Source organism: Lytechinus variegatus, chromosome 1, assembly GCF_018143015.1.
Source record: "Lytechinus variegatus isolate NC3 chromosome 1, Lvar_3.0, whole genome shotgun sequence".
Lineage (NCBI taxonomy): Eukaryota > Metazoa > Echinodermata > Echinoidea > Temnopleuroida > Toxopneustidae > Lytechinus > Lytechinus variegatus.
In genome coordinates this window covers 68,413,405-68,435,454 of record NC_054740.1, presented here as the reverse complement: position 1 = coordinate 68,435,454, position 22,050 = coordinate 68,413,405, and the positions used below count along the sequence as shown (strand labels likewise).

At 36.3% G+C, this 22,050-nt stretch overlaps 1 protein-coding gene across 1 annotated transcript in view; it reads right to left on the bottom strand.

Moving 5' to 3' along the window:
- LOC121431669 (protein DVR-1 homolog) overlaps window positions 1-18,282 on the bottom strand; it is a 45,342-nt gene extending 27,060 nt beyond the window's left edge. The window contains exon 1 of the mRNA XM_041629318.1: window positions 18,143-18,282. Coding sequence (XP_041485252.1) covers window positions 18,143-18,282 — 140 coding nt within the window. The remainder of the gene's footprint in view (window positions 1-18,142) is intronic.
- Between the last annotated feature and the right edge of the window lie 3,768 nt (window positions 18,283-22,050).

Here is a 22,050-nt window from a genome sequence, read left to right as displayed (position 1 = left end):
TTTTATGCTTTAATAAAGTCGTTGAAATTTAATATTCACTAGGTTACAAAACTTTGATACATCGAGATACCCGTCATTAACCCAGTACTGAAAGGAGTCATTTTTTTACGGGGGACTGGCCCGGGTGGGGCAGACAAGGCATATGAGGCAAAATGTTTTAAAAAGCTGCGAGTTACAATTTTGACCATTGTAGATTTTGACATAATATTCAGCAGACAATACCACATTTCACCCTTGTTCCCTTTTCTTTTCTTTCTTTTTCTTGTTTATTTACTGGTCGTGAAAAGTTTGGGGGTCCATGCTCCCGAGCCCCCAACAGGCCTATACACATATATACAAATGTACTCCTGCTGAGGCATATGCAGTGAATGATATTCTGTAATGCTACAACGCATTGAACATGTTGGATAAGGACCTGTGCAACTCTGACGAAAGAAATACTAGACGATTCTTTCATTTGGAACAGAGCTCTATTGAGCCACATACTGAAGATCCGGCCACAACAAGGCCACAACGCCAGAAGACCTCATGGAAAATAGCTGAAGCAATAGATGGTCTGATCTAATCATCTCCCGTTCCCCTATATATGCGGTCATTGATCGGGTGTAAATTAAATTTGGGACATTCATGGTGCATCCATCAAGTTTAAAATGAAAGAATTTCCGGTTGTCATTGGAACTGTGTTGCAAAGAGTGCGTCATATTGAGATACGGCTGAGATGAAATAAAAATTAGGATGGTTAAGGGAACTCCAGAAATGGTGGACAAAATAACTTTAATAATGGTTACAATAAAACAATACACTCTTAAACAGGATTGGCCAGATTAGCCAATACGTTGGTGAATGGTCCGACCGATCCGAACCAAACAACGATATTGGTTAGAATCTACCAGACTACTGGCTGATATAGACCATTTTTATCAGTCGGACACATATTCATCAACAAATTGGTTAGTTTTGCCAATCCTTATGCCGTTATAAGTGTAGTACACTCTAAATTCGATATTCGAAGATTTACAAACTGAAATGCCTTCTCTGAGGTCTTGATTTTTGCCTTAAAATGATTCAAATAAAGAATAAATGCTTTAATAGAGTGTATCACCTTGGAAACAAATAAGTCTTTATATAACACCATCGGCTGATCTAGTGTAGGCCAAGTTCTTTTATTCTGTTTTATGGGGTTTCTTCAATAGGTTGGCAAAATTCTCGTAAATCGACGCATCATCATTCTATAGAAGGCAAATACATTGACCTAAAGAGGAACTACAGACGATAAAAACATATATTTCGTATTTTCGTTAAAAGTACAACGCTCGAAATACTATCTAAGAATTCGAAGCCTTAAATGATGAACGTTTGAATATCGTGAGAAACAACCACTGTGTTGTATTCTACGATAATTCCTCGATTATACCGATGAATTACAAAGACGCATAAGGATCGAAATGATGATAATGATGATATTAATAATGAGAATGATAATATAATTATAATAATAATCCGCTTTTATACAGCACTTAATACATCGCAACAACGTCTCTGAGCGCTTTAAAGCTATATAACCCTATCATCGGATCCTGACTTGCCAGCTTACAATGCATGCACTTTCTCCACTCCCTTGTAAGCGTTCTTACAAGATTTTTCAACCTCAGCTGCTCGGCATAAGTAGGCTTTCGCATCCTACCGGGGTGCCCAATTCAACACCTGGGTGGGGAGTGGTTTCCCGCCTTGCCAAAGGACGCTAGGCCGCAGTGTGGGATTCGGACACACGACCCTCTGATAACAAGGCGATAGTCAAAACAGCTACATGTACACCACGACGATGACTGTTGTCTTCATAAATTCAAAGTGACCAGAGACGAAGCGAAACCTCTGATGGAGTCCCAACCATGAATCAACGTTTGAATCACTGAAGACGTCTAGGTAGAAATGTCGTTGCAATATACAAGGACATAATATGGTCAGCATATGTACTTCACCTGTATACATGGCTTCTGATATTTTTGACAATGAAGTTATCATCAACAAAGATGGCCAACGGCATATCATGCTTTGTTGATTTGCTAAAGACATACCTCTATTTTAGCATATTGATGACGGAGGCTATACGTTTTGCCGAAACCTTGTCGGATTCGACGGATCAATAATTAATAATTTAAAAATAACTAAATACAAGTGGGATGATAAGGTTCTTTGAGGGGACTCTATCCAGGGAAGTCGATCTAGGAACATTCAACAGTTCAATAGACGATTTTTTAACAATTTATTCTAGATACAAAAAATATATTTGTTGGTGGGCACTGTGAGTGTGTGTTGATTCTTATGGTTGTTATTGCCGTATATACGCATCGGGGGGGTGTGGGGGCAGAGGGGTAGTTCGCCCCCCCGAAATTTCGAAAAAAATACATGTTTTTGCTGAAAATTTTGAAAAAAAAATCATAAAAAACGTGAACGGAACCCTTCAATTCTTCTTTTCAAAATGCTAAATCACCCCCAATTACAAACTCAGCTGCTTCGCTCCCTCACTTCCGAGTTTCTTCAAATATTTGTACGCGTCGGTCCTGCCCCCAGAAAAAAATATGCGTACGGCTAGTATGATAGTGGGATGGGTGTATTAAAGGGCATTTGACTCCCTATCTACACGTGCATAGCGTGCAGCAGAATCTTGCAGCTCGTAATATTCACTAAATATATATTATCCTAAAAAAATAAACTATAATGTGGAGTGCATGTGCCCACTTGGTCGACACTCATCCCATTACCGCAACCTTTCCATTAACCCTCAACAGGTTCTGTAGTCATGGGGGCAATTTTCCAAAGTACACATTTTTCTTTCCCTCTCTTTCTCGGTCACTGCCCTGGTGACGTCATCACTCCGAGTGTGAGGAAAATATTTAATTTCCCCCACCACCTCGTAAATGTCCCACCAGCACCCGAATATCCCATCAGAAATACAGAGATCCATCATAAAAAGCATTGAATCATAACGAAGAATCGCAGGAAAGGGGTTAAAAAGAGGGATCATTTCTCAAAAAACTTGATGCCTCTTCCGACTCGCTGCACCAAGTTATTATTTTATGGAATGCTACTTCTGACATTGCGGATTTTCGGGGGTTCCCGTGGGATGGTTCCTTGTCACGCATGGCTTTCAATAGTTTCCTGTATTTAGTGTAACGAATACTTGACTGACCCAGTATATTTATTGCTTTTTCGCCGTTTTTCATGTTCTCTCTATTTTCTTCATTCCATTTCTCCTTTTGTTCATAACTTAATTTGCCTCTATATTTTAGCCCGTCTAATCCTGCATTTCGAAGTTGGTTCAAGTACGACCATACCAACTGCTGGTTAAAACAAACTGGCATGCAACATGAATTGGGATATTTTAACCAACAATCGGACTGTTCATATTTAAACCGACTTAAACAAAAAAAAGTCCACACCTAGTTTCCAAGAATGCATGTATCTTTTCCATTTATTTGAATGCAGGATAAAAGAGTACTGTCAATTTAATGCCTTGCTCACGGGGATAAGTGCCGTGGCCGGGGATCGAATCCCGGAATTTCAAATGACTACGTGTAGTCGGCGCCGCGGCACGCCGTAGACCACTCAGCCACGTCAAACGATACAACCAACTTTCGGGAGCAGGCAAATACATTACACGAGTTAGTTAAAGGTCAAGTCCACCTAAGAATAATGTTGATTTGAATCAATAGAGAAAAATCAGACAAGCACAATGCTGAAAATTTCATTAAACTCGGATGTAAAATAAGAAAGTTAGGACATTTCAAAGTTTCGCTTATTTTTAACAAAATAGTTATATGAACGAGCCAGTTACATCTAAATGAGAGAGTTGATGATGTCACTCACTCACTATTTCTTTTGTTTTTTTATTGTTTGAATTATACAATATTCAAATTTTTACGAATTTGACGATTAGGACCTCCTTGCCTGAAGCACAATGTTAAAATAATGGAATTCCACGTGTTCAGGGAAGAATGAAACTTTATTACACACGACAATGACCAGAAAATAAATATATTTCATATAATAAAATACAAAAGAAATAGTGAGTGATGTCATCAGTTCCTCATTTGCATACCGACCGAGATGTGCATATAACTGTTTTGTGAAATGATGCGAAACTTTAAAATGCAACTAAAATGTCCTTTAAAAATATATGGGAGTGTGTGATGCTCGAAATAATAGGTCTACTCCGATATTGCTTATTTCACTGTTTTCCCCCTTATTTTCTTTATAATTTGTTTCCTTGGGGTTCCTTTCAACATGATCCCTACATTTTGGACCCACCTCCTAAATTATCATGCCGTTATAATGTTCTCTTTTCTTTTCCCTAGCGTGCCAAGTCTTACTCTTGGCTTACATGGTAGTATTGTCAACAATGACTCGTATACATTGCCTATGTGTGTTTTACTGCATTACAAGTACTTTTCTCATCCATCTTTATATACATTGTACTTACAATATGCAGAATGTGGTTAATTTTACATGAAGGAAAATAATCATGCACACTTTCTATTTTCAGAATCAGGCTTATATTAATCGGCAACTGCAATCCATTTGCGAAATACAGGAGACCATTATTATGCGTTGCCATTGCAAACATCATGAGAAATACAATCAGACGATAAAAAAACTTTTGGAGTCATAATTACATTTCGTATAATGATAACAGAATGAGGTAATGGTCATTGATGAACTTGTCGTTATCTCCATGGTCAGATGCAGTACGTGCATGCTTTCTCGGTGTTTTAATGAGCAGTCCGACCATGAAATGTCTTGCCAGATCTTGGCATATACTCGGGTTCGAGGAAAGGGCAAAGATACAGCATTTACAGGCATTGATATTAATTACAATACCGTGGATTTTTCACATTTGAGCAGGTATACGGGGAAATGGTAGAGAGCCCACACATGGGGTGGGGAGCTTTGGTGGCTCTTGCCAATTTTTTCTCGACCAAGAAAAAAAAAGAGAAAATGGAATAAAAGGAAAGAGAGAAGGGTGAAATATGGTATTTTCTGAATACACACTCTTAAAAAGATTAGGTAAAAAGACCCAATTTTCAACCATCACTTGGAAACATACTGTCCACACAACTTTTGGTTAAAATCTGTCCAGATTGGGTAATAAAAACTAATAATTCGGTATTACATTTGCTCAATTGGATAATAATTACCCAGAATATATATTATATATATATATATATATATATATATATATATATATATATATATATATATATACTTAACCAACATTCATTACCCAACACAGTGGACAGTGTATGCCCAACATGTTAAGTGTACATGTATGTTAAAATCTATCACAAAATTAGAGTTTTAAATTATTTTTCTTTTGCTCGCTCGCACCTTTTTATTTTATTTTGCCCTGTGCCTTAAATCCCACCCCTCAAAACTTTTGGCTCATTACGCCACTGTCAACTAGTATATGCTTAGTGGTATAATATGAACGATATAACGAGGATTCAAAACCTCCACAGTTGAAAAATGATAAGAAATGCTTTATACGAAACTATAGAAACTTTTTTATATTCAACTTTTTTTCTCTCGCTTTTCAAAAAGAGAAAATTGTGACAAAAAAGGAAAGATGTGGACAAAATTCAGGTTTTGATTCCTTTGTTATGCTCGTATTTGGTCTGCAACCATAGGAGACCAGACATGAGGCAACATTTCTAAAAAGCTGCGAGCTAGTGAAGCGAGTGAGCAAAATTCTTTTCGTATAAAAGTCTCATTTTGTGGTAGAATTGTACGGAAAACTGACAGCATCATATATTATAGCCCTTTTGCTTTTCCTTTCTTTACTTTTCTCCCTTTATTGATTATTTACTTTCCCATCTGTACACCAGTGTCTGTAATGTTGAGAGTGAAACGGTATAGTAGTCACCCCCAGCGGTCATATCAGAAGTCAAAGTGAATTAGTTCATAGGAAGTAGATCTAGGTTAATGAAGACTCGGTTTTGTCTTGATAAAATCTCAATGGGATACCGCCCATATCAGTCTGATCCCATTCTTTCTGCCTCTCCCTCTCATCCTATCTTATATGTATTATGATATTTCATTGAAAAAACAGTTTTTTAAAACTGATATTGTGCAAAATTGATTTAAAAATTGTTTTCATAATTTGGATATATCTACATCGTCTCCTTTCTATACCGGATACGAAAGCAGTGGCGTAACTACGGGGGGGGCATGGGGGGCACGTGCCCCCCCCCCAATCGGCTGGCCCCCCCAAAAAAAAACGGGGAAAAGGAGAAAGAGGGAAAAGGAAGAGAAACGTAGTGGGGAAAGAAGAAATTATTGTTCATTAAAATGTTATATTATATTGTGTTATCTTATATTACGTAAGAAGCATTTTTTCATAACGTTATGAAACATTATTTGCTTAGGGCCTATGTCTTTATTGTTCCTGGTGCTCGCATAGACTGTTTGACGGGATATATGATCCTGTTGTACTAAAACCTCCCGTTTTCAAATCAATATACACCAAATATAGTCCTTAAAATGTCCCTGTTTGGGTCAATAAATACAAAAATTTCAGCTCGCGCTTCGCGCTCGCATTGTTTAGCGAGACAGATCATGATTACAAAAATTTGCTTATAATGTCCTTTTTTAGGTCTGAACATCAAAAATTTTCAGCTCGCGCTTCGCGCTCGCATTATCTAGTCAGTGAGATACATATCTGTTTAATGGCACTACATGTCCTTTAAATATCTCTATTAGGTCAGTATACCTGGCAACTGAGCGCGCTTCGCGCGTTTCCTAAGTGACTCGAAATTTTTGCTGGTGCCCCCCCCCAATGCCGTGACCCACGGTACGCCACTGTCTATACCGGATACGAAAGCAAGGTTGACAACAATCAAATTGCGTAAAAGAACAAACAATAATATGACATGTAGGAGTGAGCAAATTGCTTTAATCAAGCCATATTATCAACTCAATGTCGACAGTATCACAAGTTCGACTTTAAAAATATCTATGGGAACTGTGACGTAATCCCCGGATTAATAAGTTTTGTATATGCGACAGAGCTAAGCGACCGAGCGAGAATGAGTTTTTTTTTTCTTTTCTTTTTTGTGGGGGGGCTTTTCATTATAAACACGATGGAGTTTAGCAACCACATGAGAGAAAATATATCATTTTAAATGTGCGGCATTTGAACAGTAGAAAGCGGCGAAATTCTCAACCAGAAAATTTGAAAAGCCAGCAAAAAGGAGGGTGGTCGATTCCATATTTACGGTCGACATTGTCCATTTAGAAAATCCGAGAAGCAGAATACCAATCCAAAGAAATATGAGCACAACAAGAATATATAAAATAATCAAATAATTCAATGGAATAAAATGCAAATTAATAAATAAAGAATGTTATGATTTTCATTCGTCACTTTCTAAGTTTACAATCTACATGATTTCTAGGCCTATATTCTTTCCGTCTACATGGACGCTACTTTTGATAAAAGCTCGAGCAATCCAGTCTTTGCTCAATTCAGATGATGTTTAGAGCGAAACGCTCTCACGTTCGCCTGAAATTTGAAAATTGGTCTCATCGCGACCCGCTGAGAAACAATTCAATTTGGCTAGGATTGGAATCAAATTTTCACAGGGCCGCTAATTTTAGCTAAACATCATGCTGGGTCGTAGGTAAGAGCGTGTGGCGACCCTAAGGTGGTTGAGAATACAGGTCTATTCGCTATGGAGAAAATTGTGATTTCTAAGAATCGATAAAGAGGATTCACAATCATTGTTTAAGAGCAAGTGAAAGAGTCAGTCATTACAATTGCGAACAAAGACAACGCTTCAATTGATCATTTCCCGATGACCTCAAGGCTCAAGAATGCCTTTATTGTGTGTGTGAGGAGTTACTGACATGGAACAACCGGTGCCATAAAGAGATACACATTTAATATCTACAGTTAATTGTAACTTATATGTTACGGCGTTACGGGGATATGTAACCGACCTCTAACGTCACCTTCCGAATGTCGTGACAAGACAGAACAGTGCGAGAATGTAGGCCTACATACAGATGGAACTACCTCGGCCATGCAGGGTCATGAGTGCTGTATAGCTGGGTTCCGAACCGCGGATTTTCACGAGTGCATTTTGAGATACCATTCGGCATGTTCGACCAAGGTACTTCCAACACTGTAAAACCGTGGTGTTAATATAGGACCACACCCTGAGGTGTTAAAATAACACCCTAGAGATTGAACATAACACCAAAGAGTGTAAATGTAACAACCATAGGTGTTGTGATAACACCTATAGGTGTAAAACTATCACCACCAATTTAACACCGGTGTAAAATAACTGGTGTGGTCCTCTATGTACACCAGTTAACACCACAGTTTTTGCTGTGAACGAATAGGGAATGGTCTACGTAACTATCAATGCTCGTTTTCCCACTCACAACCACAACAAACTAAAAACTGAATCACCTGAAATAAGCAGAAAAAATATTTGCAATATGACAGTGATTTGAAATAAACTCATATATTCATGCTCGTCTTTGTTTCAAGACAGAGACATGCTAGTGAAAGAAGTGGGGGAGATTGAGGAATTAATTGAGGGATAAATTAAAGTCGATCAAGCGACAAATAAAATAAAGTAGAGAGGAAGAAATGGTCGAAAGTGGGGGGAAATTCATAAAAAGTGAGTTTGCCGATTTGTATTTGAAACGAGAAAGGGGTATGATTTGCGATCTCGCTGACATATTTACGACTGGACTTCAAATAAACCAAACTTCTCGAGCATCTACAGCGGATGTCTTCAGTATGTTTGATAGTTTTTGACAAAACAGACTTTTGGAGAGTTGTAGGACGGCTAGCAAAGACGTAAACGACTCCCCTCCCCAAAATATGGTAATTTGCAAAGCAACATTTTTAGCATTATGAGAATCTAGGAGTCTCATTTAAAATGTCACAGACCCCCCCCCCTTCTCCGGACTAAAGTTACGCAAATTTGCATTATTGTACATCATTTTCCCCTTCCTGCAGCGCTGTACAGATATGGAATGATAGCAATTCCTTACCATAAATTGGGATAAATTTCATGATACAAAGTAATAAGCTTTCCTGTTTGAAACACCAATCAAAACTATAAAGATGTGTTCGAATGAACATACTGAAGAAAAAATAGTAATTTCATACAGAGGGAGTGAAGCTCTGAGTTAAGAAGGGGGGAGGGGGATTTCCTTAGGAATCAATAATCGTAAAAATAAAACATCTGCTCCTAACTTTTGCAGGATTTGAATGCTAAAATGCGAGTCCCTATATAATTCACATAATCTTTAATGGAATCTATTTTCGGAACTTATATTTAGACTCTTATCCAGTTTCAGAGCTCAGACTACTCTTTCACACGGTGATATTGACCTAGACTTGAATCTTGGACATGCCCCATGATTTCCGGTCAAGATTGAGGACACTTAAGAAGAGGAAATCACAAAGGAAGAAATGATTGTCAATCTTTGATAAATCGCATTAAATATTCCCCCACAACATCTTTGCCTATCATCTACTAATACCAAAGGCATTAGGAAAAGAACAATTAATGCATGCATATTCACTTAACAATGATACTGAATTTGAACATAATTATCAACAGAAATCAAATAATTTAGGACAACAAATTAAACGTCGCAATTAAACTAAAATAAAGGAGCGAACCAAACTTTATCCTCAATCAACAAAATGGACTGGAAATTTTTCACTTTTTTGCGGGTTTGTTTTTTGTATTCACCAAGTTTCAGGCAGACACCATGCATCAAAGTGAAATTCAGTAGAATGTGGGAGCAAAATCGAAAACAAAGAAAAGAAAATACGTGCCATTCTCAAGCTATTACGCTAACGAACTGAGAACACTGCAGGAGGTTGCAACTTTATAAACACCAGTTCATTTCCCTTCAAAATTTACATGAAACCACCATTGTTTGTTTACTTCACTGGTTCGGGGAGGAGTGGTTGTCATAGGGATAAGACGCCGCTCTAGACCGAGTGGACAAATCTAATACATGTATATTGTCTTTTCCATTGACCCAATACACTGGAATCATGTTTTTATTCAGAAAATTCAAACATGGATGTATCAATAACAATTTAATCATTCGTGTTTCATAATCATTTAGTTTAACAATATTTTCCTTGATTGATAGATTTCTAATTGATATACATTTTTTAATCGATAACATTTATTTTTCACTCACAAATTTCTTACTCACTGACAAGACAATGTATTGTCATTCAAATTCCCTTCTCGTCGGCGCTAAACTACATGTATTCCAGGATAAAATATAAGCCCCAACCACCATTAATGCAAGCTCATTTATAGCAAGCTTGTATCCATTTCTGTAGGGTCTCCTCCACAAGCGGTGACAACATTGAAGTATGTTGCATTGTATTTCCTGTTCAAATTTGTCTCTCTTACATTATTTTACAGGACAGTGTATCCGCTCTATACCTCATGCCCGTTAAGTCCTCCTTCAAAGTTCAAGTAAATTTTGAGCCAATGCGCGCGCATGTCTGCGACAATACCTGATGATTATTAATTGTGACGTTTTAAGGGAAGTGTGTCGGTAGCACAAACTTCCCTTATTTCATTTGGATAATTTATCGACGTGAAAATCAGTCTATCTCAAAGAAAACCACCTCCCAGATGAAATCACAACGTGTGTATGAACGTGTTTAGAATATGAGAGAATAATAGCAAAACGGAGATGTATATTGCGGGGCTGAATAAAAAAAAACTCAGAAAAATGGTTATTAACGAGCGAATACTTTGATGTTCTTATTCTATAATTAACACTGTCATCGTAGCAAGATCATATTGCTAGAAAATATCATTATTATATCCACCAAAGTTGGTGTTTTGACATAGACGATGTAACCCAAGCTACATGGTGATGTGATGGGTTCGAGGTTCGAGCCCTGGTCACGACTTTAAGATGGTTACGTTTAAGGTCTTTTTTCATCATTTTCAGACTTCATATACTTACTTGCACAAAGATAATGGTATATATCTGTTTAATAGTAATGCATCATCAATCTTTGTGATGAAAAAAAAGAAAACCAAACAACAACCATGACAACAATGAGGCTAGCATCCACTAACACCTCTAAAATTATAGTCACTTACACACAGGAACTAACCCACCAAAAATCACGAAAATGGTCTGTGGTTTCGAAGAATAGCCAATCCATCGTCAGGCTGTGATATAAAGATAAATGGCAATATTATATGGATTCGATAATGATGGCGAATGAATCTGACTTGAATTACAGCATCAACAAACAGAGATTGACCTGCGAGAAAACCAAGAGGCGCTCAGGTCACAATAACAGCTCAGTTTGGAGGATATTGGCGATGCAGCATGCGCCAGCCACCAAGAAGAACGCCGTCCGTCCGGCTATCATTTTTGGATGAATTATCAATCAATTTTTAAATGAATAAACAAATACAAACATGAAGACATCTTTTTTTTTAATTCATGCATGGTTCAATCTGTCATTTGTCTATTTGTATTTATCAAGACTCACTTGGCATCAATAAACCAGGGAAGTCTATAACACTTCCCTGAATAAACGTCGGCAAATGAAGAAAGTGGACATTCATAGCCCACTTAAAATAAAAAAAAAATCACCGCCATTATTTCGCATTGTAAATCCAATGGAGTAGTTGTATGGGATATATAACACGAAAACATGATTTTCATTTTAGAAAATGCAAATGCGCCCCCATGAAAAGCTCGGTCGTTTCGCTCCCTCGCTTCAAAGTTTCTTCGATTTTTTTTTTTACGCGTCTTGCCCATGGAAAAATTCTATGTATACGCCCATGCCCGAAAACAAAGCTGAAGTTATACCAGAAGGCCCCGTTATAATCAATCTCGTCGCGAATATGAGCTGCTCAGGACATCATTCTTCACAAGACATTTCTTTCTCTTACACTTGGCCACCTACATGAGTTGAATCGTTCTAAAAATAAAGAAGACGAAATCGGAATTGAAAGTACGAACTGTCACACCCATCATATCTTGTCCTAAGTCTCGGAAACACCTATCACAATATATTGTCGATACATTTTGAAGTAGAATGAAAACCAATCGTTGACAGGGCTGAATTTGATGAGACGTCCTCTTCGATATTTACATGTACTTCTATTCACCGAATTGCGATTTTGAAACAGTTTCACGCCATAGATAACCTAGCAATGATATGAACGTAATCAACAAGTTTCATAAAAATCTCTCAAAAGAAAAAAATATAAAAACTGTAAAAGTAACCTTTTAATCAATGAATCCTAGTTGTAGGTCGGCCATTGAAGGTGCAAAATAGTTTTAATCTGTTAGTTTTTTTCTCTCTCTTAAATGATTTTTGTCACACTTTGTGTTATTATGCCCATTGAATTTTTTTCTCATGTGAAGTTAAATTCAGAACACAGTGCGCTTAAAACTGCCCGTATTAAGCGCCCTTTAAATGTTTTGCATTATTTATAATTTTAAATGAAACCCAAAATTATAGGGAAAACAAGAGGTTGAGTTCTATAGCATACAGTGTATGTTACACCATAGACCTACATGTAGTAGGTCCATGGTTACACAATGCATTGAAGAAGAAAAAATCCAAGCTAGGGAACGAAAAAAGCAAAATAAAATAATATGTATTTCAATATGTGACCGAATCTGATCTGTCATAGATTAGATATTTTAAAAAGTAAATTCGGTGAAAATCAGGATGTTCAAAACAAAGAACTATATTTTTATAATCAAAAGTTTTAATTTTACGAAAGTTATGGGCCTCCAATATATGCATAAGTGGACATTGATGTCATATTGAGCAAGTCTTTTGGCTATGTTTGTAACCAAAATAACGTATTTTGAAAAGATATTCATAGTTCGACAAACTTACACGCCCCAATCATTATGATAAATGAGCACTTTTAAAGTGAAAAAAAGAGTACATACATGATGTACTTGAAATTATGTTTTATGGTCACCATGAACACAAGTTCGTTATAAATAAACAGGAAATAAAGAGCGACCGCATTATCACGACCGTCGAAAAGTGTTTCGACCCAATTCTGTGTTGAGTCTAGCCGTTGATAAACTGGGCGCTGTCTATTTCCCTTAATTTGTTTACCTCTTAATGAAATCAACTAATCCGTTCAGATGAATCATAATTATGGGTATGTTCCACAATGTGTCGCGTTAACTAGTCGCGTTAAAGGTACACATGGTACAAGTCAGCTGTTATGCAACGCACTCAGAACTCGATTCTGCAACTTCTTTATTTGGCCAATCACATGATACTTTATACATGTACCCATAGAAAAAGGGTGATTAAGTATCCGAAGTTACTACCTTTTAATTCATCTGGGGGTGTTTCACAAAGATTTAAGTATGACTTAGATCGCGCTTAAATGTCGACGCGTACAAGATATGCAACGTGCAATCCTATTGATCAATACGCAGTATATAGTGCGCGTCCTCTTGGCATGATCTGACCAATGCTGTCATGCCTTTTATACTGCGCGCAACTAGGCATTAAAGTGCGACTCTAAGTCATACTTAAATCTTTGTGAAACACCCCCAGGAATTATTTCGCATATTGGTATGATTTCACAGCACTGGCGTATACAGATGGGGTGGGGCTTTGAAGCACCCCATCTGAACGCCAGTAAAAAATGTTTCACCACCAAGAAAAAAGAGATAAAAGAAAGAACAGAATGTTTTTTTTTGCTCATTACGTCACCGTTTGCAGTCGGAACATGCTGCAACTGAAATTTTGCAGCGTCCATGCAGTACTTTCTCAATATAGGTCCCATGTGGGGGCAATCGTCAGAAATGATTTCCCGTTTATGTGTTGGAACTAGTATTAAATGATAGGTCATACCCATAGAGGACATTTTGCATTGCTGTATAGGGCCAACTTGATTTAACCCTTCCAACGACGAGACAATTTATCCTTGTAATTCAACAGGAGACAAGGAAGGGCGTATGGTCAGTGTGACGGATAGGTAGGTTCCTCGGCCTTAATCAACCCCAGACACAACTAATTAAACAAATAAGTATGGTGTTTTCTGGAAAAAAGTAACCCGTTTGCTTATTCTTACGAGCCCCTTTTCCTTTGCTCCTGGGAATGACCTCGGGTACCTCATGACTCTGCTAATTTTATAGGCTTGCGAAATTTCTTTTCTCTCGTGTTTTTTTTATTGTTTGTTGCAGGGTTAAGATGATTTTGATACATTTTCGTCTCCAGGGTACATGGACAGTTTTACTTAAGCTAAATTGAAGATGAGTGGCCGAGTATTTATTCTTAATTACATACAGCAAGGTTGCACGTTGCTGGGTTAAGGGCATATCGATTTGTCTGGGTTACTGAAAAAACCCAGCATGTTTTTATTTATAGATCGGTACATGAATATGAAAGCATGCACGAATATGCATGCACTCGTATGCCTATTTGTTCGAAAAGCCTCAGGATATTATTATTACATGTAGGTTATTATTAGGTTATTATTTCATTTCCATTTATTACCATGGCAATCATTATTTTTTTCACCGTGACGTCTCACAGAGTTGCGTTATTTCATTTCCTTTATATGACCAGCCAGTGGAGCACTGCCTGAGATTAATAGCGTAATGAGCAAAAAAAAAACAAAAAAAAACAAAAACAAAAAATGAGGGGGCTAGATATAGCCTATCGTGTAAAACATACATGTATAAAAGGATGCGAGCGAGAGAAGCATTTCGGAAATTTTAATACAAAAATACAATTTTGTGATAGAATTTGACATTATATTCGAAAAATAATATATTTCGCCCCTTTCCTTTTCCACCCTTTTCTCTCTTTTTCTTCGTCAAGGGGGGGGGGGGAAGAGCCCCCAAGCCCCCCTCCCCATTTTGTACGTCACTGCTTGAGGTTGAAATTCATTCTGTTTTTCATGATAGTCCACAGACATTTTCATTCAATGACTATATGTACTGGTGGTCTTGGTGGATATTTGAGTGCATACAGCGCATCGTGCCTCCCTCTCACGACATTTGGCGAGCAGAAGTAGAGAGAGTTTGACAGAGTTATTAGAAAACCGTAAACAAATCAGGACTACCCTTTTAAACTGGAGCAATAAAATAAGCTAACCTTAACTTCCGGAAGGTCGAAGCGACAGAGAGGGGTCGAACAATGTCAAGTTGCTCTTTTCTCTTCTTCTTCCAGATATCGATATCGGTATGCGAGCTATCGTTGGAATTTGGTGCGACATTGAGCGGGGATGAAATTGGGTCTAATTATTGGGTTAGTCATTTGAGCACGACAAAATGATACACAGTGAATCAGTGATTGGACATAGCATAGTCTGTCTGTTTGTGTGTATCTATTTCATATATTTGGTATACATATTTCTGTATCCGATTGTTCATTTTCCTCTATATTTTCTGTGTTCAATCTACCGGTGTTTTTAAAATGGTAGAATGTCTAAACATAATTAACGATCATAATTTATGAACATCATAAATACAGGTAAAAGAGAAAAAATATTATAGAGACCATTTAGATTTACAAACCTCTACATAGATGCAACGAATATTTCATCTAAAGGTTCGTTGGCTTTGATTTTCAGGCGAACATTTTCCTATCCAAAAAAGGCATCTTAGACAGGTTCATGCATGTAAACATCATTTAATTGCGATAAAATCACAGCTATATACTAATTACCCCCATTGGGAAATAAATGCTATGAGGAATATATAACACACAAAATGAAAAATATGCATGTAGAATTGGGTTTGAACTCTCAAAACATGGAACATGGATAATCTCGAACAGATATGAACTAATAAATTTGAAATAAGAAAAAAAAAATGCAACAAGTCTCAAGCTCTTTAATCATTTTATTTTTTGTTTATTTGAAATACGTGGATTTAGCAACGTTGGGAATAAAACCGAAATACAGCTGCAGCACACTGTCAAACTGAAAAACCCAAGAAAATTCAGTGCAACGTGCAATGGTGTGTGACGATAAACTATAACCATGATAACCACACGTATTAAATTGAATATAATTCTCAAACAAATAATTATTGTTGATTATAATACAATGACCTCTACATTGAAATGTTCATTAACCACAGCCTTCATACAAACTATCTACACTGTAAAAAAAAGTTTGTTTAATTGTATAAGCACGTTGAGTAAACACATTTTTACTCTTGACAACTGATGTTTGAACCTTGTAAACAACTTTTTTTTAATGTTTAGAAAAAAATTGTTTAAAGATTTTAGAATACTTGTTAAAATTTCACAAACTAATTGTTTGGAAGTATAATCTACTTGTTCAAAAGTTTGAACAACTTGTTTAAAACTCTAAACAAGTTCATAAATACTTTTGACATAAATTATTAAAGAGCTGCAAAAAGAGTCGTTATAAAGTGGAATTTATATAGCCTGCAGGTTTAATTGATTAATCATTTATTTAACCACATCATTCGTTTCATAGTATTTATAAAATTGTGCCCAAATTGTCAAGATTATCCGAGCTGAGCTTCTGTTGCATCTGGATATTTTTAACAAAAGTTTGAAAATCGAAATGAAATTGCTGATATTGGAGAAAATATCCAATACATGTATGTACAAAATATAAAGAAACGACAAATTACCCCGTTATTGATAAGATTATGGCAACACTGGTTATAGCAATGCAGACCATGATTTCTAGAGTAAAGTCTCGATAACTAATATCCTTCATGCGAAATGGGCATGGAAATTTTAAATTAGTTCTGAACGAATACAGGAAGAAGCGATTCAATTATAATGAAAACTTTTTTATTGTTGACGATAATGGCGTTGATTTACAGCGCGGTACTAATTCCAAACACTTCGTAACATCGAATAACATTCTGGCTTGATTAATCATTTGTCATTAAGAGCACAGGCCTCTTCTTCTCTCCATCAAGAGAGGAAGTATTGCGATAAAGATATCTCTCATTAATTATCAGGTGGATTCAACTCATTAATCACTAAAGAGGCACTCTATTGGGCTTGAAAGAAGGGCAGAGAAAAACTAAATGGCCTAAAAAGAATAGATTCTAATTATACTAATTGATTCCCATAGAAATTAATTAATATGTAAGGGTATAATGTATGGGCCTGTATGTTATTAACATTTTAGAACAAACAATTCGTATAAAAAAAATCATGTTTTAAACACAGACATTGCATAAAATGGTACAAATTTGCAGTAAATTAATCAAGATTTCTTTGTAATCAATATAGAAATTGAATAACCTTAAGTAATAACATATTTCCATGGAAACAATGTATTTCTTTCTGCATATATTTTCCGTTATAAAATGTGGACACTTCTGTAAGAAGTAAAAGTGTATATTCTTAGTCTGGTTATGTTTTGGTATGCTCAGGATATGAAATATGCAGAAATGCCATAACTTTGGGAGGTACATCAAATTCAGAATGCTACCAACAAGAAACTGCGAACACGTAGGCCTACAACATTGCCCACCATAACAACACATTACAACGAGTACGGCGAGTGGTTCCTTTAGACATCCTTCCGTTACGTTGGCAGATATTTCGTAACCAACCTAATTATGATAATAAAGATCTATAAAAGAACATTTCGTTCCGATATAAAAATGGGCGGGAAAATACATAGCAACTTCACAATCAATCGTCTGCGGGCTATCGAATACAAACCGTGTCAATAGGCGACAGGGCTCTAAAATGCCAGTTTCCTCCCTTCTCGGAGAAGACTTGGAGAGTTAAGTCAAGAAAAGGGAGAGAAGGAGACTAAAAGCAAAAACATCCATCCTTTTCCATCAATTTTACTCAATGTTGACACGATGTTATGCGTCGGAGTTGTCATATGTGCGTCGAATTGACACAAATACACCAGTCGTTTGCTGCTAGGGATTAACTTTTTAGCCGCACACGAAAGCCCTCCAAATGTGAAGGATATGTGCCTTTCAAAGGGAGAAAAACTACAACTGCGCCCAGGTAAAACTTGTTTATTTCCCAATCTATGTATGTGCATTCTCGAAATGGGATCTCTGACAGTTAAATAAATTACCCCAATTAGGAAATATATCTACACGAATGCACCTTGTGGTGCGTTCTTCTTGACAAACGTCTTCTACGATATCCGTAAGCCAACAGTTTGGGAAAATATGATTTTCCCTTTCGTTCGGTTCATATCCACTTTCATCGCCATTTCCAACATCGAGGTACATGTAAACCTCCATGGTTCCAATTTCAACCTAGACCTAAAAGCAAGGGCCTGAATAGACCAACAAAAATTCTGTCATGAAAAGAGAATGAAGAACATACGGCATGTACGGTACATCATAAGGATACACCGGTAGACCCAAAAATAGAATGTTTATATAGATAAAATAAGTTTCTACATAATACCGGTATCTTCTATTTTTACACAGGAAATTTCTCTCTTCTTCCTTCTTCTTCTTCTTTTTTTTCTTCTTCTTCCTCTTCTTCTTCTTCTTGTTCGTCTTGTTCTTCTTCTTCTACTTCTTCCTCTTCTTCCTCTTCTTCTTCTTTTCTCTCTCCTTTTCTCTTTCTATCTCTGGTTCCCCTCAGTTTAATGCAGGGATGATCAAGAACACCATCCCACCCCGAATCACACTTCAAGGTCCCATTCTCATGATCGTCAGAAGTAAATAGTACCCATTATACACCATATACAATAGTCGGTACTATCGTTCCAATGTATCAACCATCTGAGGCTATCAGTCATCCAGACGATAGCTCATATAGAGAACACTGGTTGCCATGGTTTCCTTAATAGTTGATTGATGACATCACTTCTTCAATGTTACACGCCACTCCGGTCACAATAGAAAGCTTTGTGGTGACGAAGCATTGTGCCAAGCAATAATTTTGAAGATTAAACACCTGAAATAATGCGTGAACATGCACATGGAAAGTTTGTCACAGAAACTGCATGGTATCCTACAAAAAAGGCTCAATGCGACATTGTATGGTCTTGGTCTTATAATGCTCGCAAAACTTCAAAAAGTTACCGGGAGAAGGAGAATGAAGTGTCCATCAATATATCCCCTACCATAACTGTACATTGGCCGACATACATGTATAATTATGTAGGTCTATATCTATACAGAGAGGGCAACGAAGCCGAATGTTTTTTTTTTTTGGGGGGGGGGTTAAGTTTCCCAAACTATACGATGAATGATAACCCAACATTCGAGAAAGATTTAATTCATTGTAGAATCAGGCGAATATAGTTAAATAGAGTTTACGTTTTCTCACCTGTACATAATTCTGTTAAACTACCAATTACTTTGATAATGAATTTTATCAAAGTAATTGTTAGCCAAACAGTCTCGAAAAAAAAAGATCGAGTGAAGGAAGTTAATGACATTCACAAGATTAAGAGAGACTGTAGTCACTCAAAATGCACTCTAAATTGAGTGATCCAATTGACGTCACTACCAAAGAGGCCAGTGGAAAATGGACTCATTTTTCCAGAGAGTTTAAACTTTTAAAGTAACCGAATTTCCTCGTGATGGAGACCTTGCCGGATTTTTTGTTGTTGTTGGGTGGGGGGGGGGAGTGGGGTCTCAATCATTATTTTTTATATCATGATATGTAAGGAAAATCATAAAATGTTGCAGGGAAATTTATCATTTATAGTGCATTCCCACAGTACAATATAAAATAGTGTACTTTGTCAGTCTTTCACTGATCTAGATTAAGTGCTTGAATTTGATGAAGATTGTGATGTTATTGAAGAATATACTCTTGGATTCATGGAAATGCGGACATGATGGACGTCATAATGGTTTCAGTAACAGGTGTACAGCGTCTATTTTGCTGTATTTTCATACGTACATGAGGAGCAATTATAAATTATAATGAATTCTCCATACTTTGCGTTCCACGCAGGTGTGAGATTATCACAAAATTCATCACATCTTGATCTATTTCAAGGACATTCATTTTCATTATCTTCATGAAAACCCACGATTTTCGAACTTAATCGCAAAAAATTGCAATTTAAGATCGAATGGCGATACTGCACAATGCCTATTGTTAGGGTTGAAGTCAATAACCTGGAAAGAATAGAAACCGCTAAATTGAATGATGGGAGATGAAAATAGGATTGAATATACTGAATTTAGTCAGTTCTGAATTCAATCATAAATACTAAATGCTGTCAACAGCGAAATTATCTTGATTGATTGTCATATTATGTTATCTCGCTAACATGCACCCCTCCCCCCCTTCCGCCTATTTCTCTCTGCCTCTCAGCTGATCGAGAATGGCAATATCATGTAATAATCTTTGAAGTTTATGGAGCAAATTTTTATTCACATCATTAAATAGGAGTATCCCTGTTGCTCCAGATCAAAATCAAGTAGGCCTCCAAAGGCCTATAATACGATACATTTTCATGGACATGAACTTTTCTGTCTGTAATATTCATTACTCACAAGACTGAAATGTATTTTAGGACTATCGCAGGCCCAGTAAGAAGGAGACTGCAATAAATGAAATTTCATTTTACTAAAATGATGATAACATGTATTTTCAGGGATCTTGATCATACTTTATGAAACAAACCAGAATGCAAAAGTCAATACCTCTGAATAGAATAGGCCTTCATCATAGGCCTAATTTCAGTTAGAACTAAAAAGTAGGTCTTGTGAGATTTTTAATACCAAATCCAAAACAAAATCATACAATACCCTATACAACGAATTGAACTGATATATTATTCATACATTGAAAGTGGTGGGAATAAGCGAAATAACGGTCCACTTTCTTGGCAGAATTCAGCCAATTTTGACCCCCATGTGTCAGAAAGTCGATTTTTGTTTGCGATCGGAGAGGTTTCCACACGTAAACAACTCAACCCATCGACAGGTGGAAAATAAATAGGGCTGACTTTGACACGAGGTCTTGTCTATACAAAGCAAAAAATAAAAAATACCGATTATGTCGGGGAAAATTGTTTGGGGTAAATAACTTATTGGTTTCCAATTCTTTCCTGGATACAAGGAAAAATATGGTTCATTATAATGGTTATGCGCGGATATTGATGTGAAGTAAACTAAATGTCAGAATTACAATTTTGCTTTGGTGCACACATGTATACACGGTATATGAAACGCAGATGTTTGAAGGTAGGCAAGTTTACTAAACATGCCTCCCCTCGAAATACATGAAATAAAGTATAGTTACAATACATGGACAATATAACATTCGTTCGATTTTGTTCATGAATTACTTCAAGACCTTAATCATACTATACTAACGGGCAGAATTTCTTTATTTCGTGAAATAGCTATTGAGAATCAATAAAAAATCTTGATTTTGATCAGTCGTTTTGAATGTGATAACAAAGATAATGACATAATGACCATTTCATATCACACATCTATTTCGAATCACATTCATTATACGCAATTTTCTACCCATTTTTTTCATATATATATATATATATATATATATATATATATATATATATATATATATATATATATAGTAAATTCTAGAATATTCATAATTATGATGAGTTTAGTGGTGTGTTTATTAGGGTGTGTTTCTTGAATATTGATATGTTTAATTTTTGTCTAAATTGATTTGTTCGGGTACACAACACATTACATGTAGATAGGCAGGGCAAATAGATTTATAGAGTCAGATATCTTTAAGAGATATGCTTTATCCATACGGTATAGCTCTATATTCATTCTCAATTTCTTGTATATAAATATTGGAATAATGTTAACTTATTTAAAATTTAGATTTAGATTTAATTGAGAAAAAACGCAAAACCTTGATATTATGTCGTATTCTTACGTTTGTGTATTGTAAAACGTGTTTAAAAAGTCTCTAGTCGTTGTCAGTCGTTCAAATTTATGATAGGCATATCGAGGCATACATGTTAGTATACAATTTTGTGAGTTTTATGTAAAATGAAAAGCATAAAATGAAACACATTAAGGATTGGGTCGTACCTAATTCTTATT